The sequence below is a fragment of the Chiloscyllium punctatum genome, chromosome 13 (genome assembly GCF_047496795.1).
Source record: "Chiloscyllium punctatum isolate Juve2018m chromosome 13, sChiPun1.3, whole genome shotgun sequence".
Lineage (NCBI taxonomy): Eukaryota > Metazoa > Chordata > Chondrichthyes > Orectolobiformes > Hemiscylliidae > Chiloscyllium > Chiloscyllium punctatum.
This window is the reverse complement of record NC_092751.1, coordinates 89352649-89378072: the sequence shown is the minus strand read 5'-3', so window position 1 is coordinate 89378072 and position 25424 is coordinate 89352649. Positions and strand designations below refer to the sequence as shown.

General features: G+C 44.7%; 1 protein-coding gene across 7 annotated transcripts in view; it reads left to right on the top strand.

Moving 5' to 3' along the window:
* ptpn20 (protein tyrosine phosphatase non-receptor type 20) overlaps positions 1-25424 on the top strand; it is a 436259-nt gene that overhangs the window by 86845 nt on the left and 323990 nt on the right. For all 7 annotated transcript variants that reach the window (XM_072583170.1, XM_072583173.1, XM_072583172.1 and 4 more), the window contains exons 4-5: positions 8488-8553; positions 17905-18090. In XM_072583170.1, coding sequence (XP_072439271.1) covers positions 8488-8553; positions 17905-18090 — 252 coding nt within the window. The remainder of the gene's footprint in view (positions 1-8487; positions 8554-17904; positions 18091-25424) is intronic.

Below are 25424 nucleotides of genomic sequence, written 5' to 3'. Positions count from 1 at the left end.
AAGAGAGTACGAGGCGAAGATTCAATGACACAAAGACGATCCTGATGAATCCTGAAAGACTATAGTTGTGGGAAGGATGTTTCCTGTTGTGGGAGAATCGAGAACTAGTACTCATTGTTTGAAAATAAGGAGCCACCCATTTAAGACAAAGATGCAGAGACTAAGGGTGTTTGGTCTTTGGAACATAGAATGTAGAACATAGAACATTGAACAATACAGTGCAGAACAGACCCTTCGACCCTCGAAGTTGTGCCGACCTGTGAACTAATCTAAGCCCATATACCCCTACACTATCCCATCATCATCCATGTGCTTATCCAAAGATTGTTTAAATCTTCCTAATGTGGCTGAGTTAACTACATTGATAGATAGGGCATTCCACATCCTTACCACTCTCTGAGTAAAGAACCTGCCTCTGACATCTATCTTAAATCTATCACCCCGCAATTTGTAGCTATACCCCATCGTACAAGCTGACGTCATCATCCTAGGAAAAAGACTTTCACTGTCTACCCTATCTAATCCCTGATCATCTTGTATGTCTCTATCAAATCCCCTCTTAGCCTTCTTCTTTCCAATGAGAATAAACCCAAGTCCCTCAGCCTTCCCTCCAGACCAGGAAACATCCTGGTAAATCTCCTCTACACCTTTTCCAATGCTTCCGCATCCTTCCTGTAATGGGGGGGACTAGAACTGTACACAATATTCCAACTTCGGCCGCACTAGTGTTTTGTATTGTTGCAGCATGGCATTACGGCTCTGGAACTCAATCCCTCTACCAATAAAACCTAACACGTCATATGCCTTCTTCACAACATGATCAACTTGAGTGGCAACTTTCAGGAATCTATGTACATGGACTCCCAAGATCCCTCCGCATATCCACACTACCAAGAATCTTTCTATTGGTCCAGTATTCTACCTTCCTGTTATCTTCCCAAAGTGAATCACCTCACATTTAGCTTCATTGAACTCCATTTGCCACCTCTCAGCTCAATTCCGCAGTCTATCCAAGTCCCCCCTGCAACCTGCAATGTTCTTCCACCCTGTCCACTATCTACTGACTTTAGTGTCATCTGCAAACTTACTAACCCATCCACCTATGCTTGCATCTAAGTCGTTTATAAAAATGACAAATAGCAGTGGACCCAAAACAGATCTTTGTGGCACACCATGAGTAACTGGACTCCAGGCTGAATATTTTCCATCAACCATCACTCACTGCATTCTTACAGAAAGCCAGTTTCTAATCCAAACTGCCACAATCACCCTTAATCCCATGCCTCTGCATTTTCTCCAACAGCCTACCATGTGGAACCTTATCAAAGGCCTTGCTGAAGTCCAACTACACCATGTCAACTGCCCTATCCTCATCTACACTTTCTCAAAAAACTCAATGAGCTTTGTGAAACATGACCTGCCCTTGACGAGTCCATGTTGACTATCTGCAATCAAATTTTTGCTTGCAAGATGATTATAAATCCTATCTCTCATAATCCTTTCCAAACTGTTTCTTATAACAGACGTAAGGCTCACTGGTCTATAATTACCTGAAACATCTCTACTGCCCTCCTTGAACAAGGGCACAATATTTGCAATCCTCCAGTCCTCTGGTACTAAACCTGTAGACAATGACGACTCAAAGATCAAAACCAAAGACTCCAACACCTCCTCCCTAGCTTCCCAGAGAATCCTCGGATAAATCCCATCCAGCCCAGGGGATTTATCTACTTTCACTCCTTCTAGAATTGATAACACCTCTTCCTTAATATCCTCAATCCTTTCTAGTCTAATATCTTCTATCTTATTCTTCTCTACAATATTCTCCCTTTCCTGAGTGAACACCAATGAGAAATATTCGTTTAGCACCTCTCTGATCTCCATATACAACTTCCCACTTCTGTCTTTGACTTGCCCTATTCCTACCCTAGTCATCCTTTTATTCCTTACATACCTATAGAAAGCTTTAGGGTTCTCCTTTATTCTACCTGCTAAAGACTGCCCATGTCCTCTCTTTGCTCTTCTTAATACGCTCTTTAAATCCTTCCTAGCTAACCTGTAACTCTCCATCGCCTCCTCTGTATCATTCCGTCTCATTGTCACATAAGCCTCCTTCTTCAGCTTAACAAGAGATGCAATTTCTTTAGTAAACCATGGTTCCCTTACCTTATTAGTTCCTCCCTGCCTGATAAGGACATACCTATCAAGGACATGCAATATCTGTTCCTTAAACCAACTCCACATTTCAATTGTACCCATCCCCTGCATTTTGCTACTCCATTCTCTGCATCCTCAGTCTTGCCTAAACACATTATAATTGTCTTTCCCCCATAGATAACTCTTGCCATGTGACATGGACCTATCCATTTCCATCGCTAAACTAAGCGTAACTAAATTATGGTCACTTTTGCCAAAATACTCACCTAACACTAAATCAAACACCTGGCCTGTTCATTACTTAGTAACAGATTCAGTGTGGCCTCCCCTCTTGTTGGCCCTTCGACACACTGTGTTAGGAAACCCTCCTGCACACATTGGACAAAAACTGATCCATCCGGCCTACTAGAGTCCAGTCAATATTGGGGAAGTTAGTACCCCCATAATGACCACCCTGTTCCTTTCACTCTTGCCCAGAATCGTTTTGCCAATCCTCTCCTCCACATCCTGTGTGGAGTTTGCACGTTCTCCCTGTGTCTGCGTGGGTTTCCTCCAGGTGCTCCGGTTTCCTCCCACAGTCCAAAGATGTGCAGGTCAGGTGAATTGGCCATGCTAAATTGCCTGTAGTGTTAGGTAAGGGGTAAGTGTAGGGGCATGGGTGGGTTGTGCTTCGGCGGGTCGGTATGGACTTGTTGGGCCGAAGGGCCTGTTTCCACGCTGTAATGTAATCTAATCTAATCCCTGTAACACTGCAGAGGCCTATAAAAAACTCCCAGCAGTGTGACCTCTCCTCTCCTGTTTCTAACCTCAGCCCATACTACCTCAGTAGACAAGTCCTCATCAAAAGTTCTTTCAGCCACCGTTATACTGTCCTTGACTAACAAGGCCACACCTCCCCCTCTTTTACTCCCTTCTTTGTTCTTAATGAAAGATCTAAACCCTGGAACCTGCAGCATCTATTCCTGACCCTGCACTATTCATGTGTCTGAAACGGCCACAATATCAAAGTTCCAGGTACCTATCGAAGCTCACCTACCTTATTTCGGATAGTTCTGGTGTTGAAGTAGGAACACTTCACTCCTTGAAAGATGATGGAAGGTCAGTGAGACTTTGCATATTTTTAAGACAAAGGCAGATAGATCTTGTCACACAAGAGGGTGAAAGATCATAGGTGTTAAGTGAGAAGGTGGAGTAATCAGGTCAGCCATGATTGTGTTGACTAGTGGGGCAACAGGAACCCAGTTTCAATTCAATTTTCTGGTGACTGCCTGGGTGGAGATTGCACACTGTGTCTGCATGGGTTTCTTCTGGGTGCTCCGGTTTCCTCCCACATTCCAAAGATATGGGTTAGCCATGTGAAATGCAGGGTTACAGGGTTAGGGAAGGGGGTGGGTCTGGGTGGGAAGCTTTTTGGACGTCAATATGGACTTAATGGGCTGAATGGCCTACTTCCACACTGTACAGCTTCTGTGACCTCCCTGCTGCTGATCTTCAGCTTCAGCTGGTTTCTGCTCATTAAGAGTCCAAGGGGCAGTGATGATATAAACAAACAGCTTATCCTTTGGTGGTTGAACACCACTGGACACTGAAAGAACCCCTTCACTGGTCTTTAAAGACTGACATCCATCTGGGCCGATTCACGTGGCCTTAGTTTGATAATGCACCAGAAAGGTAGTGACTCTGACAGTGCAGCACTCTCTCCCTTAACTCTGCAATTAAGTGTCAGCCTGAATGAGATACATAGACAGAAGCATGTATGTTATGTGTATTCATTCACAGAATGTGGATTGCTCTGGGTGGGCCAACACCTATTACACATCCCTTAGAAGGTAGTGGAGAGCTGCTTTCTTGAATCACTGCACTCTAATTGTTGTAGGTATACTCACAATGCCGTTAAGGTGGGAGGTCTAGGATTTTGACCCAGTGACACTGAAGAGATGGTGATATATTTCCAGTATGCATCTTGTCCTGTAACTAAACTTGCAGGAGGTGGTGTTCCCATATATCTGTTGCCTTGTCCTTCTAGATGCTAGTCTTGTGTTTGGAAGGTGCTGCTGAAGGAGCCTTGGTGATCAGATGGGCCAGTGGACCGAGGAGTGACGGTTGGAGTTTAATTTAGATAAATGCGAGGTGCTGCATTTTGGAAAAGCAAATTAGAGCAGGACTTATACCCTTAAATGGTAAGGCCTTGGGGAGTGTTGCTGAACAGAGACCTTGGAGTGCAGGTCCATCGTTCCTTGAATGGAGAGTCGCAGGTAGGTAGGATAGTGAAGAAGGTATTTGGTATGCTTTCCTGTATTGGTCAGATATTTAGTGTAGAGTTTAGAGGTCATGTTTTCGTTGTACAGGACGTTGGTTAGGCCATTTTTGGAATATTGAGTACAATTCTAGTCTCCTTCCTATCAGAAACATGTTGTGAAACTTGAAAGGATACAGAAAAGAATTACAAGGATGTTGCCAGGGTTGGATGATTTGAGCTATAGAGAGATGCTGAATAGGCTGGGGCTGTTTTCCCTGAAGTGTCAGAGGCTGAGGGGTGACCTTATAGAGGTTTATAAAATCATGAGGGGCATGGATAGGGTAAATAGAGAAAGTATTTTCCTTGGGTTGGGGGAAGTACAGAACTAGAGGGCATAGGTTTAGGGTGGGAGGGGAAAGATATAAAAGGGACCTAAGGGGCAAATTTTTCACACAGAGGGTGGTACGTATATGGAATGAGCTGCCAGAGGAAGTGGTGGACGCTGGTACAATTGCAACATTTCTAGAGCATCTGGATTCTGGATGAGTACATAAATAGGAAGGGTTTAGAGGGGTATGGGCCAAGTGCTGGTAAATGGGACTAGGTTAGGTTCGGATATCTGGTTGGCATGGACAAGTTGGACCGAAGGGTCTGTTTCCGTGCTGTACATCTCTATGACTCTCTGATTCTCTGGCACATCTGTAGATGGTACACACTGCTGCTATGCTCACTGGCACAGTGTTAGTTAACCTTTATTGACAATTCCACACCCATCAAAGCTGCAAAGGGTATTTACACTTCTCTGTTCATCTTTACTTCTACAGCAGGAAGGTCCTTCATTCCTGAACACGTTTAGGGAGACTACGCATCTCAGTCAGGAAAGGTTCATGAGTGAGTAACATGGGACACCTTAGACCTGTGAAGGGAGTCTCTGAAGATCTAAAACAGAAAGGTCTGGCACCATTTGTGGAGAGAAAGCAGAGTTAATGTTTTGGATCCTGTCTCCCCCTTTTCGAATGAGGGTCTGAAGAAGTATCACTAGACCTGAAACCTCCTGCCTCCTCTCCAACGATGTTGCCTGACTTGCTGAGTGTTCTCAGCAATTTCTATTTTGGATTTCCAACATTCAGAATCCCTATGTGTGGAAACAGGCCATTCAGCCCATCGAGTCCACACCTACCCTCCGAAGAGCTCTCTACCCAAACCCACCCCCGTCCTATCCCTGTATTTTCCATGGCTAACCCACCTAGCCTGCACATCCTGGACACTATGGGGCAATTTAGCATGGCCAACCCACCTAACCTGCTCATGGATTGTGGGAGGAAACCCACACAGACACTGGGAGAATGTGCAAACTCCACACAGATGGTCGCCTGAGGCTGGAATCGAACCCGGGTTCCTGGTGCTGTGAGGCAGCGATGCTGACCACTGAGCCACCATGCCACCTTTGTTTTACATCTGAAGCTCAGCTTTTGCTGTCATTTTGGATCGTGTCAGAGAGATGGGGAAGAATGAAAAAAGAATCAGATAGAAAGGAAAGCGGGGCAACAATAACCTGGCAGAGAAAGGAGACCATAAGATGTTGGAACAGAAGTAGGTCATTCAACCCATCAAATCTGCTGCACTATTCAATGAGATTGAAGCTGATTAGATAATCCTCAACTCCACCTTCCTGTCTTTTTCACATTTGATTCTCTTCCTGATTAAACATCTGTCTGTCTCAACCTTGGACATACTTAGAGACTTCCACAGATTCACAACCTCTTGACTGAAGAAATCCTTCTTCATCTCTGTCCAATCTGAGCCACCTCTTACCCTGAAGTTACATCCTCCGGTTCTAGGCTCTTCCATCTTTCCACATCTACCCTGACAAGTCCCCCTAGGAACCTTGGAGATCACAGCGGGTCAGGCAGCATCCATTGGAGAGAGAGCAACCTAACGTTTCAAATCTTCACCAGAGCTTCCACTGACCCACTCTGATCTCCAGTATTTGTGGCTTTCAATACAGATTCCAGCCTCTGTAGTCATTTACTCCCCTAAGAATGGTGTATATTTCAAAAAGGTCACCTCCCAATGACTTGAAGTCCAATGAGAATAAGCACAAGAAATATACTGGTGACCATCAAAAGTCGACATGCTTCTTTTGTGCTTGACTTATGTGTGGGGGACGCTGACTGGTGCACCTCAAGTTTACTGCAGAAAGTAAACTAAATGGCTACTAATTAAAAGCCATTTGCCTCACTTCCTTCAGTGGAAGTTGGAACTATCTCCGATGGCTGATACATTTCAGTGACTGTTACCTCAGAATTGATGGTGATGAGGAGGGAAAAGGAATGGGAAAAATGATTCCTTTCTGCGATTCAACGCTGCGGCAGACCTGTCCTGTGAAGCATACATCTTGCTCTTCTGGAAGAAAATGACAGTTTTAGTTTGGCTGGGACAAAGCACAGTCCGACTGACATTCTAACGGCCGACTGACACTGAAGCGGTCTTAAGTCTCAACTGTGAGAGAGAATTCCTTTTGGAATGTCAGTGGCTGAGGAGAGAACTCTCTGCACGGAGTGCTGGGTGTGAATAGCAGCACACTGAAGCTTATCGTCTTGCAGTGATTTCCCAGCATGAGAAATGACAAATACTTGAGCTAATGGCACAGTTGGTATGCCGTTGCCTTGGAGACTGTTGAGATCAGTGCATAAAAAAGCTGTCAGAGTTAATAAGAGCAGCACACTGGACTTTATCTAAATTAGGTGGACGGGGTAAATATGAACACTATCTGTCTTGAAGTTTATTTTCCAAAAGGCAGAAAAAAGAAGGATGTTTTGATTTGTTCCTGTCAGTCAGATCTGAATTTCTGTAAAAGGTTTTCTCAGTCTACATAAGCAGGTAGGAAGACAGTGGACCAGCCTCATTGGCAATTTTACGCAGATTCACTGCCCTCAAACATTTCATCATAATTCTCATTGAATATAATTACCACCCAAAGCTGAAGTAATCCTCCTTGATAAATGATTGCCAATATCATGCAATAATAGCACTCACAGAATCAAAGACCCTGGGTTTGTCTCACAAAATTAAATAGTCTCCTTAATCAGGTGTAGCACATCAATGATTATAGAAGAGGTATGAATCATTATAATAGTTATGTTATTTTTTTTCCTATCCATCCAGACGGACAGATGCTAAGACTGTGTTTAATTTCTAGCATCCTTCAAATTTCAGTGCATTGAATTTAGGAGTTGAGAGGTCATATTGAGGCTGTACAGGAAATGGTTAGACCACTTTTGTAATACTGGATTCATTTCTGCTCTCCCTGGTCTTGGAAGATTTACAGGGATGTTGCCGGGTTGGAGGGTTTGAATATAAGGAGAGGCTGGATAGACTGGGGCTGTTTTCCCTGGAGCCTTGGAAGCTGAGGGGTGACCTTATAGAGGTTTATAAAATCATGAGGGGAATGGATAGGATAAATAGACAAGGTCTTTTCCCTGGGGTCGGGGAGTCCAGAACTAGAGGGCATAGGTTTAAAGTGAGAGGACAAAGATATAAAAGGGACCTAAGGAGCAATTTTTTCACACAGAGGGTGGTGCATGTATGGAATGAACTGCCAGAGGAACTGGTGGAGGCTGGTACTAATAAAGCATTTAAAAGGCATTTGTATGGGTATATGAATAGGAAGGGTTTAAAAGGATATGGCCAAATGCTGGCAAATGGGACTATGTTAATTTAAGATATTTGGTCAGAATTGGACCGAAGGGTCTGTATCCATGCTATACACCTCTATGACTCAATAAATGTACAAAACAATCCTTTCCCTGTACACTTGTGTTAAATTTACATTGAAATGCCTGATCCAGATATTGCTTGCTTTGCAAAGGGATGGTTCAATAGGTTGTTGTTCGGTCTTATGCACTGCCTGTCTTCCAAGACTGTTGCTTTTAATGCCCTGAGTTTCAGGAATATTACTGCAAAGGGGAATCCCTACTGTATCCCCTGCCAAACAGGAGCTGCAAACTTGCTTTCTCTTTGAATCCCTGTCAGGTGTCTGGTTCATGTGGTGATGGCTGTTTCACCTTGTTTGTCTTTTGCCCCTTCAGATGCACTTATACTCACTGGGAATGACCCTGTACTGGGCAGCTGACTACCACCTTCCTGAAACACAGGTGAGACTTGCTCAACTTGGAGAGTGAATCCAAGAGAAGTGCTAAATTGAATTCAGCCCTTCCACTGTTTGGGAAAATGAACAGTATGCATTTTGTCCTGTTCTAAATAAACCAAACTGACCCTGTTAACACTTGTATCTTTTTCTATTCAGAACTATTAAGCTCCAGAGAGAGTTCAGGAGAAATTTGCCAGGATGTTACTGGGTATAGAAGGTTGAGTTATAAAGAAAGGCTGGGAATTTTTCACTGGAATGTAAGAGGTTGCAAGGTGACTTTATAAAGCTTTTTAAAATCATGTTGGGTATAGATAGGGTTAATAGGAGTTGCCTTTATCCTAGGATGGGGGATTTTAAGACTAGGGGGCTTATTTTTAGGGTGAGAGGAGAAAGAATTAAAAAAGGCATGAGGGGAAATGTTTTACACAGAGGGTTCTTCATGTGTGGATAAACTTCCAGAGGAAGTGGTAAATATAGGTACAGTTATAACATTTTAAAGACACTTAGATAGGTACATGAGTAGGAAAGGTTTGGAGGGATATGGACCAGGAGCAGCCAGGTGAAATTAGTAAGTTTGAGATTATATTTAGCATAGACTGTTTAGATTGAAGGGTCTGTTTCTGTGCTGCATGACTCTATGACTCGAGGAGTCTGTGATACCTGTCTATTAAAGTGTGTGATTGCTAAAGGTGTTTTCAATTCCTTGAGAATTCTTTGACTCTGCATCAATTATGTCCTCCAAACTGCCCATGAAGGTAGCTCCAAGCCTCTCCTTGAATACAACTTGGCTTGCTAGGTGCTATCAGAAGGCAGGTAAGAGTCAGTCAGATCGCTCTGGGTCTAGAGGGATATGTAGTCCAAACCTAGTAAGGTCAGTTGAGTTTCTGTCCATGAAGTACATAACCAGTAATTTCATGGTGACCATTACTAATACAAGCTTTTACTCCAGACTGGTTAAGTTCAATTTAAGTTCATCAGCTGCTGTAGTAGGGTGGAATTTGAGCTCTCATTCCAGATCATTATCCCCCACCATCCCCCAACAGGATTACTAATCCAGTTACTGAGTCACTACCCCAATCTCTCCCTATCTCTCTCTCTCTCTCTCTCATATGAGCGATGGTGATGTTAGCTTTCTAATGACATATCAAGAAATCTAGCCACATCTAGAAATTACTGTTGGCGATGTTAGAACATGCAGCACAATTTCAGAACGAGACAAAATGCTTCATGAAGCAGCTTTAAATTACAATTGACATTGCCATGTAGAAAGTCAATTTTCTCACAGCAACCTCCCACAAACAGAATTTTTTTTTTGCTTTGTGTTTGTTGAATGAGTGTTAAATGTGATGGGAGAGAAGTCACTAGCATCCCAAATAATGCCATGGATTGTTTATCCTCTCTTGGCCATAGATCGAGGCTACAGTTTGACATCTGAAAGATGGCGCCTCTGACAGATTATTTTGTGATTCTTTCCCAAGATGAGGGTTTTGTTAGTGAGGCCAGCATGTATTTCTTCTTTCAAATGGTCCTTGAGAAACTGGGGGAGGGACATCTTCCTGATGCAGTCTGTCTAGGATATTTACACCCAAAGGGCTGTTTTGGAATGGATTCCAGGATTTTGACCAAGTCACAGTGAAGGAACAGCAGTATATTCCCAAGTCAGGATGGTGTGGGACTTGGAGGGGAACTTGCAGGTGAGATTGTTCCCTTGCATCAACATTCCAACGCATTTGATAGGAATAATTATCAAACAAAACAAGATTTTGATACAGGGGTGGATGCATAAAATCCCTATAGGGTAGAAGCAGGCCATTTGGCCCACTGAATCCACACCGACCCTCTAGTGGTCATCTCTCTCGGACCCACTCCATAGCTGTAACCCTTCATTTCTCCTGGCCAATTTACCTAATCTGCACATCTATGCACTGTGGGAGGAAACCGGAGCACTCGGAGGAAACCCATGCAAAGAACGTGCAAACTCCACACAGTCAGTCACCCGTGGGTGGAAGTGAATCTGGGTTGGTGCTGTTAACCACTGAGCCCGTTGGTGTGAATTAAAGGGCTGAAATGGAGGAGGAGAGAGACTTTGAAGGGTAGTAGTCAAACTGAAAGCTAATGTTAGCCATCAAGAACTCTGGTGGAACTTGATATATAATGGGATATGTAGAGCAGTGAGCTCTCAATGAGTTTTACTTCACATGATGTGGGAGGCAGGCCAGGAGTTTGGTAAAATAGGTAAAAAGACATTATTCAATGTTTAGCAGCATGAAATGAAATTGGATGATGCAATAAAGGTGTAAGGTGGAGATCTTATCAATGATGGGTTAAGAGGTTAGAAGCTCATTTCAATATCAGATAGGACACTGACACTGCAAAGGGTTTGGTTTTGCCTCAAGCATTAGCCAGGGAGATGGATGGAAATGTTGCAGGGGGCATGGAGTTTGTGGAATGCACTGAAGAGAAGGGTTTCAACCTTCCAGTATTGAATTGGAGGGAAGGTGTGTTCACCCAGTGCTTGATGCCAAACAAGCAGACTGTCCGTTCTGAGATGGTACAGATGAGCTGGGTGGTGTCAACAGAAATGTGGAAAATAATGCCGGGTTTTCAAACAGTGTTGTAGGTGGGCTGCATACAGAGTAGAATTAGGAAGGGAGCACAGATAGATTAGACAAATAGGGAAAAAGTGCAGGCCATTTGACCCATCAAATTTCTTCTGCTATACACCAGCTCCTGATTGATCTTAGACCTCAACATAATTTTCTTGTACCATCCCCATTTCGTTTGATCTTCTTAATATCAATACATCTATTGATCTCTACCTTAGACATAGTCAATGACTAAGCTTTCACAGCCTTCTGCGGTGGAGGATTCCAAAGATTCACTATCCTCTGAAAGAAGAAATTCCTCCTTATTTTGGTTACTCAATGGACTACCCCTTGTTCTGAGACTCTGTCCCTTGGTTCTCAACGCCGCCACTCCCTAATCATCTTGCAAGGGGAAACATCCTTCTTGCATCTGCCCTGTTGAGCCCTGTAACAACTTCGTAAGTGTCAATGAGATCACTTCTCATTCTTCTAAGTTCTGAACAGTATAGGTCCAGGCTCCTTAATCTCTCTACATAGGACACTCCCACCATCCCAGGAATCGTTGTAGTTAACATGCATTGCATGGTCTCAATGGCTAGTATATGCTTCCTCAGGTTAGAAGACCAAAACCATATACAGTACTATAATTGTGCTCTCTCCAATTGCAGCAAGTGTATTTGTGTTCGTGAGGAACTCCAGAGGTAAGGATATGACAGTGGGAGGAGAAGCCAGCACTTTGGTTATGATTAATTAGAGAGGAATGGAATGAGGCAAGGGGAATTTCACCTAAGTGGACAATAGGGGGAGGTGTGGGAGGAGGATGACGTGATTGAGAAAGGCAAGGAGGGAAAGTTAATTGTTATGTTATTTGTGACTTTAAGTGTTGTGTGTGACAGAAAGCTGATCAGAGAAGTTGCTGCAAAGGTGGTCTCTGGAGAACAACCATGTAAAGTTGGCTCGTGCAAGTTTTTTTTTGGGAAATGAATTTGAGTTAGTACTTGTATCGAATGCAGAAAGCATCATAATGAGAAAACTGCCTTATTTCCCTGATTGAGAAAATGGAATATAAATCAGCTGTGCTTTCAGTCTTGCACCTCTTTGTGTTTACTCATCTGTTGACAAAACCCATCTTCTGCCGACAAGTCCAACTTACACCTGCTGTGTGAACATATTTTCATCTCTTGATGCTCTGCTGTATTAAATTATTATAGCTTTCAGTTAAGAGCACTCACCTTCTCTGTCTTTTGCACCATAACATTTTCTGTGGTTGTCCTGTTTACATTGAAAGCTAAATCAAGTCTGAACTCTCAATTAACAACCCCAATGGGAGGCAAAAATGCAGAAGTCTAATTAATATTCAATAACTATAAAAATTATTAATGTCACAATACAGAGCCCACACCAACTTCACCATTCCTGACCAAAACCTTGCGCTGTCAGCTTTCATATCTTTTTTGTTTCGTTACAATGTTCAAAATAGTGCTGCGAGATCTTTTGAGTCTATCTGAGAGAACACATCCAAAGGGAGTCACCTCCAGTTGATGTGTTAATTTTTTTAAAAAATTATTCATTCGTGGGATGAGAGCACCACTGGCTGGGTCAGCATTTATTGCCCATCTCTAATTGCCCAGAGGGCAGTTGAAAGTCAACCTCATTGCTGTGGATCTGGAGTCCCATGTAGGCCAGACCAGACAAGGATTAGAGACAACAAAACTGCAGATGCCGGAACCCAAAGTAGACAGGCAGGAGGCTGGAAGAACACAGCAATGGCCGTTTCTTTCCCTAAAGAGGCGGCATGGTGGCTCAGTGGTTAGCACTACTGCCTCACAGCGCCAGGGACCCGGGTTCAATTCCAGCCTCAGGTCATAGAGTCACAGAGATGTACAGCATGAAAACAGACCCTTCGGTCCAAACTGCCTATGCCGACCAGATATCCCAATCCAATCTAGTCCAGCACCCGGTCCATATCCCTCCAAACCCTTCCTATTCATATACCCATCCAAATGCCTCTTGATTGTTGCAATTGTACCAGCCTCCACCACTTCCTCTGGCAGCTCATTCCATACACGTACCACCCTCTGTGTGAAAAAGTTGCCCCTTAGGTCTGTTTTATATCTTTCCCCTCTCACCCTAAACCTGTGCCCTCTAGTTTTGGACTTCCCAACCCCAGGGAAAAGACTTTGCCTATTTACCCTATTCATGCCCCTCATAATTTTGTAAACCTCTATAAGGTCACCCCTCAACCTCCGACGCTCCAGGGAAAACAGCCCCAGCCTGTTCAGCCTCTCCCTATAGCTCAAATTCTCCAACTCTGGCAACATCCTTGTAAATCTTTTCTGAACCCTTTCAAGTTTCACAACATCTTTCCAATAGGAAGGAGACCAGAATTGCACGCAATATTCCAACAGTGGCCTAACCAATATCCTGTACAGCCGCAACATGACCTCCCAACTCCTGTACTCAATATTCTGACCAATAAAGGAAAGCCTACCAAACGCCTTCTTCACTATCCTATCTACCTGTGACTCCACTTTCAAGGAGCTATGAACCTGTATTCCAAGGTCTCTTTGTTCAGCAACACTCCCTAGGAACTTACCCTTAAGTGTATATGTCCTGCTAAGATTTGCTTTCCCAAAATGCAGCATCACACATTTTACTCCATCTGCCACTTCTTAGCCCATTGGCCCATCTGGTCCAGATCCTGTTGTAATCTGAGGTAACCCTCTTCGCTGTCCACTACACCTCCAATTTTGGTGTCATCTGCAAACTTACTCACTGTACCTCTTATGCTCGCATCCAAATCATTTATATAAATGACAAAAGGTAGAGGGCCCAGCGCCAATTCTTGTGGCACTCCACTGGTCACAGGCAAAATATTCATTTAGTATCTCCCCCATTTTCTGTGGCTCCACACAAAGGCCGCCTTGCTGATCTTTGAGGGGTCCTATTCTCTCCCTTTTGTCCTTAATATATTTGTAAAAACCCTTTGGATTCTCCTTAATTGTATTTGCCAAAGTTATCTCATGTCCCCATTTTGCCCTCCTGATTTCCCTCTTTAGTATATTCCTATTGCCTTTATACTCTTCTAAGGATTCACTTGATCTATCCTGTTTATGCTTCATTCTTTTTCTGAACCAAAACCTCAATTTCTTTAGTCATCCAGCATTCCCTATACTTACCAGCCTTTGCTTTCAGGAATATACTTTCTCTAGATTGTCTTTATCTCATTTCTGAAGGCTTCCTGTTTTCCAGCCATCCCTTTACCTGCGAACAACTGCCCCCAATCAGCTTTTGAAAGTTCTTGCCTAATACCGTCAAAATTAGCCTTTCTCCAATTTAGAACTTTTAGATCTGGTCTATCCTTTTCCATCTCTATTTTAAATCTAATAGAATTATGGTCGCTAGTCCCAAAGTGCTCCCCCACTGACACCTCAGACACCTGCCCTGCCTTATTTCCCAAGTGTAGGTCAAGTTTTGTAATTCTCTATTAGGTATATCCACACTGAATCAGAAAATTTTCTTGTACACACTTAACAAATTCTTCTCCATCTAAACTCTTAACACAATGGTAGTCCCAGTCTATGGTTGGAAAGTTAAAATCCCCTAACATAATCACCCTATTATTCTTTCAGATAGCTGAGATCTCTTTCCAAATTTGTTTCTCAATTTCCCTCTGACTATTAGGAGGTCTATAATACAATCTCAAGAAGGTGATCATCTTTTTTTATTTCTCAGTTCCCCCCAAATAACTTCCCTGGATGCATTTCCAGGAACATCCACCCTCAGACAGCTATCCATTATCAAAATGCTATCCCTTATCAAAATGCTATCCCTTATCAAAAACACCACTCCCCCTCCTCTCTTGCCTCCCTTTCTATCCTTCCTGTAGCATTTGTATCCTGGAACATTAAGCTGCCAGTCCTGCCCATCCCTAAGCCATGTTTCTGTAATTGCTATCCCAGTCCCATGTTCCTAACAATGCCCTGAGTTCATCTGCCTTCCCTGTTCGGCCCCTTGCACTGAAATAAATGCAGTTTAATTTATTAGTCCTACCTTGTCCCTGCCTGTCCTGACTGTTTGACTCGCTTCTGTCCTCAACTGTACCCGTCTCAGATTGATCTCTTTCCTCACTACCTCCCTGGGTCTTATCCCCCCACCTTACTAGTTTAAATCCTCCCGAGCAGCTCCAGCAAATTTCCCTGCCAGTATATTATCCCCTTCCAATTTAGGTGCAATCCGTCCTTCTTGTACAGGTCACTTCTACCCCAAAAGAGATTTTAATGATCCAAAAATGTGAATCCTTCTCCCATACACCAGCTCCTCAGCCATGCATTCATCTGCTCTATCCTCCTATTCCTGCCCTCACTAGCTCATAGCACAGGGAGTAATCCAGATATTACTACTCTCGAGGACTACCTTTTTAAATTTCTGCCTAACTCTCTGTAATCTCCCTTCAGACTCTCAGCCTTTTCCCTTCCAATGTTGTTGGTTCCAATGTGGACAATGACCTCTTGCTGGCCACTCTCCCCCTTGAGAACATTCTGCACCCTCTCTGAGACATCCTTGATCCTGGCACCAGGGAAGCAACACACCATTCTGCTTTCTCGCTGCTGGCCACAGAAATGTCTGTCTGTACCTTGGACTAGAGAATCCCCCTAACACAATTGATCTCTTGGAACCCGACGTACCCCTTGATGCATTAGAGCCAGTCTCAATACAAGAAACTTGGCTGTTCGTGCTATGTTCCCTCGAGAATCCATCACCCCTACATTTTCCAAAACAGGATACTTGTTTGAAATTGGTATAGCCACAAAAGACTCCTGACTGAGGTGCCTACCTCTCTTACCCTTCCAGGAGTTAACCCATCTATGTGACTGTATCTGAGACTTTCCCCCCTTCCTATAACTACCATCCATCACATACTGTTGCTGTTGCAAATTCCTCATTGCTTCTAACTGTCTCTCCAATGGATCCATTCGATCTGATAAGCTTCGCAACCAACATCATTTATTGCAAATATAATCTGCTGTAACCCTTAAACACTCTTTAAACTCCCACATCTGACAAGAAGCACATATCACTCTACAAAAGGCCATTTTTACTTCTTCACAATCTACAAACCCAGAAAATAACACCGTCTTATTCCTCTACAAACACTGCCCCAGGTTGGATTAATAGTTACGGCTTATATTTTAAGTTTAATCAAGAGACATATCTCCAAAAACATATGATCAAGAAAGAACCCACTTTACTCACTACTGCAGACTTTCTGTAGGTCACACTTAAAACAACAATACACTTATCTGCTTCTGTGCTGTGAACTTCACCCAACTGTTTCTCCAAGATCAGTTGTGAATTTCATTGTTTGTTAATTTTCCCAGACGCACTCTGATGTCCAGTGATACATGAATTCAAACAGCAAAGGCAGTGTCAGTTTCTTTCTCTCTTTCTCTCCTGCACTGACCTCACCATCCGCTTCCTTTGTCTGTTTTTTTCCCTTTTAAAATTGCTGTTGTTTTGACTTTGTATTTTCCAAAGTTTCCAAACAATGCAACATCCTATAAACAGTAGTTGCTGCTCCTGGAATTCGAGGAAATCACCTCCAGTAGCAAAAATACCTCAAAAAAGGAGCAGCTCTTAAATCCAGAAATTTTTCCCGTCCTCCATCTTGGATTACCCAGAAGGGGACTGTCTGTGTGGAGTTTACACATTCTCCCCGTGTCTGCATGGGTTTCCTCAGGGTGCTTTAGTTTCCTCCCACAGTCCAAAGACGTGCAGGTTAGGTGCATTGACCACGCTGAATTGCCCATAGTGATAGGTGCATTAGTCAGGGGTAAATATAGGGGAATGGGTCTGGGTGGGTCACTCTTTGGAAGTTCGGTGTGGACTTTTTGGGCCGAAGGGCCTGTTTCCATACTGCAGGGAACCTAATCTAATCTAAACTAAATGGGATTTTCTAACAATTGATTTATGATCATTATTAACATCTTAATTCCAGATTTTAATTGAACTCAAGTTCCGTCTGGCATGGTTGGATTTGAACCTGGGACAGTTGAACATTGAAAGGGTCTCTGAATGAATAGACAGCAATAATATCACTCGGCCATTGCCTGTCTATGGGTAGGAATTCCACCCTCATCAGAGAGTCAGTCTGTCTCTAAACGCTTGGGGCCAATTTAGTGGGCACCATTTATGGCGGGAGGGAACAGTGAGCCATGGTAACTGCTTGAGCTAGTCGCACTGCTCATCCAAGATGGGTCATTTTGCCCGACAATATAATAAGTCTGGTACTTGGGAACTACCTTGGGGACCCTCAGGCCGCTTGTAAAATGCTGGTGGTGGCGCTTGACTGGCCGTGAGCCCGCAATTTGGTGGGCACTTAAGGGCCAAAATTGAGGCAGATTATGACATGCCGATGCTATGGTGCCCAGTTCTGTAGCCCACCATTTCTGGGGTGGGATTGTGGGGAAATGTGTGCCGTAAGGGTCTGTAAGATTCCACATAATGATTCATTCCAGCTATTAGAAACTACATGATCTCATCAAGAGAATCAAGGACATTCTAACGCAGTGTTTTGAAAGTGTGTCATTGTTCTCTTGTCAAACCTAAAAGATTTAACCAACTGCTTCTCTTTCAAGAACTGAGGATCATCATGTTAAGTGCTATCATAATCGCAGTATAATGTACTGTTTGGGTAAAGGTTCCAGTTTTGGGGGTCTCTCTCACTCCTTTCTTACTGGAGTTTTTTTTCTCTGTTGCGCCCGTCACAGCCAGTCCAGCTCAGTGGCCCATTGAACCAGCTCCTACTGAGCATGTGTGAGGACCTGCCACACAAGAGAGTATCCTTGGAGACCATCGTAAATACCTGCGAAATGCATCGGCAGAACTTGGGACTGCCCCCAGCAAGCACCTGCTTAAGGAAGCTTGTTCAACTGGTGCTGGGAAGTACGGCGGAGGTCAGTGATACAAAATCAGTCTTTGCACTTGTTCCTTTCTTATTTATTCATGGGATGAGAGTGTCACTGGTCAGGCCGACATTTATTGCCCATCCCCAATTGCCTAGAGAGCAGTTGAAGAGTCAACCACATTGCTGCGGGTCTGGAGTTACATGTAGGCCAGACTGAGTAAGGATGACAAATTTCCTTCCCTAAAGGGCATTGGTGAACCAGAAGGGTTTTCCCGGCACTTAACAATGGTTTCCCATCATCCTTAGATTCTTAATTCCACATTTTAAATAACCATCTTCCACAGCAGGATTTGAACCTGGGTCCCAGGGACATTACCTGGGTCTCTGGATTAATAGTGTAGCAATGTTACTGCTAGGCCATCTCCCGCTCCCTGGTTCTGGCTGATTGCATCCTGCTCCAATCCAGCTATGAACTGCGCTAAGATCTGGGCTGTTACGTGGTACATTGTAATTTTCTTCCAACATTGCGGTGAGCAGTATTGGATTAAGTAATTAAGACTCAAACCCAGAGGCTTGACTTTAATCAGCATCATCTCCAAGTACAGTGTGAGGACGCTCCTGGTGAAGACTTGCCGACACTCTGAAGTAAGTGTACTCCTTGTTATTTGCTCAGTGTGTTAACAGCAAGAGCCTTGCTGAAGTGTGTTATGGACCAGACCTGACCCCTCAAAACCTTTCAAGGAAGCAGCCCAGACCCTAACTTTGCTAGCTGTTTTAAGCAGGTATATAGTGGATAATCCAGGAATGATGCAGTTGGCCCAACTGCTTAGTTTTAAACAAAATGGAATTTATTTACAGGTTACCAAATGAAACGCAAACAAAAGAGAACAGAATACAGAATAACTTAGCCTATCCAAAAGCCCAACAGATTATCCCAACTTAATGCTGCTGTTCCAAATACTTGTAACAATCCCCATAAGCACCCCTTGGCACAAAAGTTAAAATCAAACACAGGGTCTTCCAGGAGAGATGTCAGAGAGAGGGAGGATCAGCATGGACCTGCTTCTTTGGGTCCAACAGCTTCACCACTGACTGCTTGTTAAAACCAAACCAAACCAGAGAAAAGCTGAGCTGGGAGAACTGGCCACTCCCCTTTCATTGTACAAGTGTTTTTTTAAAACTCAAAACCCTTTTGCCTAAGGCAGTATCTGTTAGTTATAATCAAACTGGCTCTGAAACCCATCCAAGCCTAGACCTCCTGGAGTCTCTGTGTTTACAAACCCTCTGCTGGGTAACCTTGTTAAAGGAACAGCATCTTCAGAAGTGTTAGTATTGTGGTTGGGACTTCTCCCTCCGGTGCAGACCAACAGAGGTCAGGAATGTTTCCCAGTGTTGACTCTAGGCCTGGCTGGGTCACTGGCTGCCTCCACCACCTAAACTTGTTCATGCTCGCTGCAGGGACCTGGAGGCCAGTTGGTGCATCTTGGGTGGCCTGTGGATAATTGGTCAAACTGGGCCACAGGTAAGAGGTGTCAGTCACCCATCATGTGTGGATATGGGGTAGCTCTGCTTCACCCTTCTCTCCATACTCCTCCCATCCCACCTCCACAAAAGTGACCCATAACTGGGAGAGAGACGGACTCTGCCATTTCCATTTCAGGCCCTAGTGGGAGCCAAAGTTCTGACCCTTTTAGTCTGAGCCACAGACTTTACTTGTCATTGAAAAATGGTAATTCCTTTTTTCAATAAACCATCTTTCTCTCTTACTAAGATTTCTGTCTTGGGCCTGCTACTGTGTTCCATCAAAGCCTCACCACAAGCTAGAGGACCAACATCTTATTTTTTGCTTCGACATTTTGCAGTCTCCAACATGATATTTAACAACTTCAAACATTAACCTCTGCCCTCCAATTTGATTCTTCCACCCCAAGGGCAGTGTCTTTTTGTGTCTTTTTGACTTAACGAGCAGAATTTTCTCTTTTGCACACTCACCATCAACACCTATCAGACATCCCTGTCATTGTCTTACCATTAACACCTATTTTAGGTCTCTGTTAGTCCTTTACCACCATTAGCACTGCCTTTGTCTTTTTCTCTGGGTACCTTCAGCATCTATTTCACGCTCTCCTCCCTCTGTCAACTGCGTAAAACTCACCATTTTCATCCTCTTTCAATTCTGAACAAAAGTCCCATTGAACTTGAATTGCTTAACTTTGGTTCTGTCTCCACAGATCCGTGCCAGACCTGCTGGGCTTCTCCCAGCAATTCCTATTTTAATTTTCACTTTCCTGTCAAATTTTCATGGAGGTGGGAATTCCATGGGCATTGCCTTCACCTATCGTATTTCCAGCCCCACCGCCCTCCCTTTTATCTCTCAGCCCCCTTGGGCCACAAGCCTCATTCCTGATGAAGGGCTTATGCTCAAAACATTGATTCTCTTCCTCCTCCGGATGCTGCCTGACCAGCTATGGTTTTCCAGGTCAAATTCTACCCTGGTAAAATTTGGATCTGTTATGCCGCCCATGAATGGTACTGAATTGCAAAAATGTACCTGGTTCACAACTCCCTTTCAGGAAGGGAGCCATAGTGGCTCAATGGTCAACACTGCTGCCTTACACCTGGGTTTGATCCCAGCCTCAGGTGACTGTCTGTGTGGAGTTTGCAATTTCTCCCCGTGTCTGCATGGGCTTCCTCCCACAATCCAAAGATGTGCAGGTTAGGTGAATTGGCCATGCCAAAGTGTTTAGGGATGTGTAGGTTAGATGCATTAGTCAGGGTACATATAGAATAATAGGGTAGGGAAATGAGTCTGGGTGCGTTACTCTTTGGAGGGTCGGTGTGGACTTGGTGGATCGAGGGCCTATTTCCACACTGTAGGGATTCTATCAAGGGAACTTGCAGCCTGTGGTCTTCAACTCTAGTCTATCATATGCTGTTACCCCGGAGCAGCCCTGGTAACTTGGTGAGTCCCTGAACTTTAGGACATTCCCCCACACCAATCTGATGAAAGATCGTTGAATGGAAATGGTCATTCTTTTCCGTCCACAGTTACTGCCAGTCCTGCTGAGTTTTTCCAGCATTTTCATTGTCCGTGGTACTTTAAAAGAAAATTGTTTCATGATTTGTTCCCATTCACTCGAGTCAAAGGCAACAGATCGTGATCTCAGTTAAAGGTAAAGTTGCCGCAGTCTTACCAGACCATAGGGCTGCTCTCTCAGAGAGAGAGAGAGAGAGAGAGAGAGATAGAGAGAGGGGGAGACAGCTGGTGCTGGTTTAACCTGAGGGTCACCACGCCTCAGGCAAGGGGAGAGCTTGTGAAGGAGAGTCCTTCAAGGGAACCTCAGGAATTGAACCCATGTGGTTGATGTGACTCTGCATCAGAAACCTGCTGTTGAACCACCTGAGCTAGTTGCATACCCCCCCCACCCCCCACCCCCCAAAAGGACCATAAAGGGGGATAGATCAGAAGAAACATTTTTAGAGAAAGATTTGTTGGAAAGTGCTTGCTATCAGGCCACTGGAGTCGCACATGAGTGAACATGCTTCCAGTTTTTTATTTGGCTGTTCCAATGTGGGTGTCACTGAAAAGAGTCGAGAGTGTGATGCTGGAAAAGCACAGCAGGTCAGGCAGCATCGGAGGAGCCGGAGAATCGACGTTTTGAGCATGAGCTCTTCATCAGGAATGAGGTGGTGGGGTGGTGGGTAGCAGAGGGACTGAGAGAAAAATGGGAGGGTGGTGGGGCTGGGAGAAAGGTAGCTAGGAATGCGATAGGTAGATGAAGGTGGGGTTGAAAGTGATAGGTCGGAGTGGAGGGTGGGGCGGATAAGTGGGAAGGAAGATGGACTGGTCATGAGGGCGGCGCCGAGTTGGAGGGTTGGATCAGGGATGAGGTGGGGGAATGGGAGATGAGGAAACTGGTGAAGTTGACATCGAGTCCAGGTTGTTGGAGGGTCCTAAGGCAGAAGATGAGGTATTCTTCCTATGGTCGTCACGTGGCTAGGATTTAGTGGTGGAGGAGGCCCAGGACTGCATGTCCTTGGAGAAGTAGGAGGGGGAGTTGAAGTGGTCGGCCACAGGGCGGTGAGGTTGTTGAGGGCATGTGTCCCAGAGATATTCCCTGAAACATTCCGCAATTGGCGTCCTGTCTCCCCAGTGTAGAGGCGGCCACATTGAGAGCAACGAACATAGTAGATGAGGTGTTTGTAAGACTTAATGCTCGAAACGCCGACTCTCCTGCTCCTCGGATGCTGCCTGACTGGCTGTGCTTTTCCAGCATCACATGTTTTGACTCTAATCTCCAGAATCTGCAATCTTCACTTTCTCCATGCAAATATTGTGGCTGCAAGAGCAAGGAATCCTGCAGTGAGTAACTCATCTCCCAACTCCCCAAAACCTATCCATCATCGAAAAGGTACAAGTCAGGAGTGTGATGGAATACTCACCACTTGCCTCGATGAGTGCAGCTCCAACAACACTCAAGAAGCGTGACACCATCCAGGACAAATTGGCCAGCACCACATCCATAAACATGCACTTCCTCAACCACTGACCCTCAGTAGCAGCAGTGTACCATGCACTAGATGCGCTGCAGAAATTCACCAAGGCTCCTTCAACAGCACCTTCCAAACCCACAACCACTTCCGTCTAGAAGGACAAGTGCAGCAGATACATGGGAACACCACCACCTGCAAATTCCTCTCCAGGACAGTCACCATCCTGACATGGAAAGATATCACCTTTCCTTCCCTGTCACTGGGGCAAAATCCTGGAACTCTCTCTCCCCTTAACAGCATTGTGAGTATACCTGCACCAAATAAATGGCAGTGGTTCAAGGAGAAAGTTCACCACCACCTTTTCCTGTACCCTAGCTACCTTTGCACCTGAGCTGGTGACTTGTAAACATTTTACTAGACTCATGTGACAATAAAGTTAATTCAATTCAATTCAATTCAAGGGCAACAAGGGATGGGCAATAATGTCGGTCTAGCCGGCAACACTCACATCTTGTGAAAGAATTAATTAATAAAAGAAAATTCGAAATAAGAACATGGGCTGACTAAACATGGAATCACTGAGGATATCTGCAGAGAGCAGAGTTCCAATCAGGAGTTGAATAGCTCAGCATTTATCCACTGAGTCACCAAAGGAATCAGAGGTAAACCTCAGTAAAATATTCTCTAAACAGTTTCTCATTGCAAAGGCACCGTGCAAATACCTCACGGCTGGGGGGGGCAATCTGCATTCTCCATGATGGAAAGTAGCTGATCAGGCAAATATGTTTCCCAATCTTGTTACTAATTTAACAGACACAAAGCTGATTTGCATCTTTCTTTGCATGAGCCACATGTCATTTTGCTTAAGGTACCTTTGTCGAGCGAATTCTGGGCTCAGTGCCAGGGTGTCTCGGATTCAGATCCCAGCCAATCTCACACAGACTTCCCACTTTTCGAAGGAAGCTCAAGAATTAGGGAACTGGAACTGGAGCTGGATGAGCTGAGGATTATTCGAGAGGCTGAGAGGGTGATCGATAGAAGCTACAGGGACATAGTTACGCCAGAGAACAGAGGTAGCTGGGTAACAGTTAGAGGTGGGAAGGGGAAGAAACAGGCAGTGCAGGGTTCCCCTGTGGTCGTTCCCCTAAAAAATAAGTATGCAGCTTTGGAAACTGTTGGGGGGGACAGCCTTGCAGGTGTAAGCTGCAGTGAAGGGGTCTGTGGCTCTGAGATTCAGAAGGGAAAGGGGGAGAAGAGGAGAGCGCTAGTTATAGGGGACTCTCTAGTTAGAGGGACGGACAGGCGGTTCTGTGGACATGGGCGAGACTCTCGGATGGTTTGTTGCCTCCCAGGTGCTAGGGTCCGAGACGTCTCGGACCGTGTCTTCAGAATCCTTAAGGGGGAGGGTGTGCAGCCAGAAGTCGTGGTACACATTGGCACCAACGACATAGGTAGGAAGAGGGGTGGGGAGGTCATTCAAGAGCTCAAGGAGTTAGGCTGGAAGCTAAAAGCTAGGACAGACAGAGTCGTCATCTCTGGGTTGTTGCCGGTGCCACGTGACAGAGAGGCAAAGAATAGGGAGAGAGTGCAGTTGAACACGTGGCTGCAAGGATGGTGTAGGAGGGAGGGCTTCAGATATTTGGACAATTGGACTGCATTCTGGGGAAGGTGGGACCTGTATAAACAGGACGGGTTGCACCTGATCCAGAAGGGCACCAATATCCTGGGGGTAGGTTTGCTAGCACTCTTCGGGGGGGTTTAAACTAATTTGGCAGGGGGATGGGATCCGGACTTGTAGTCCAGCAAGTAAGCTAGCTGTGTGTCAGGATGTCCAAGACTGTAGGGAGGCTGTGGAGAAGGTAGCACTGACAGGGACTACTTGCGGACACAGAGATGGGCTCAAGTGCGTATACTTCAATGCAAGGAGTATCAGAAATAAGGTGGGTGAACTTAAGGCGTGGATCGGTACCTGGGACTACGATGTTGTGGCCATCACGGAAACATGGATAGATGAGGGACAGGAATGGCTGTTGGAGGTTCCTGGTTACAGATGTTTCAGTAAGATTAGGGAGGGTGGTAAAAAAGGAGGGGGGGTGGCATTGCTAATTAGAAATGGTATAACGGCTGCAGAAAGGAAGTTTGAGGGGGATCTGCCTCTGGAGGTAGTATGGGCTGAAGTCAGAAATAGGAAAGGTGCAGTCACCTTGTTGGGTGTTTATTATAGGCCCCCCAATAGCAGCAGAGATGTGGAGAAACAGATTGGGAAACAGATTTTGGAAAGGTGCAGAAGCCACAGGGTCGTAGTCATGGGCGACTTCAACTTCCCAAATATTGATTGGAAGCTCTTTAGATCAAGTAGATTGGATGGGGCGGTGTTTGTGCAGTGTGTCCAGGAAGCTTTTCTAACGCAGTATGTAGATTGTCCAACCAGAGGGGAGGCCATATTGGATTTGGTACTCGGTAACGAACCGGGACAAGTGGTGGGCTTGTTAGTGGGTGAACATTTTGGTGATGGCGACCACAATTCTGTGACTTTCACCTTGGTTATGGAGAGAGATAGGTGCGCACAACAAGGAAGTTTTTACAATTGGGGGAAGGGAAATTACGATGCGGTAAGACAGGATTTGAGGAGCATACGTTGGGAGCATAGTCTGTCAGGGAAGGATGTGGTGGAAATGTGGGACTTTTTCAAGGAGCAGATACGACGTGTCCTTGATATGTATGTTCGGCACAACATTGTGGGCCGAAGGGCCTGTTCTGTGCTGTATTGTTCTATGTAATCAAACAGGGACTTTTGCGTCTTTGGCAATGAAACTGGAATCCAATCCCTGATTAAAATAAAGCCACTATCCCAACTTCACTTTGTGGTTCTCTATCATGAGACTTTCT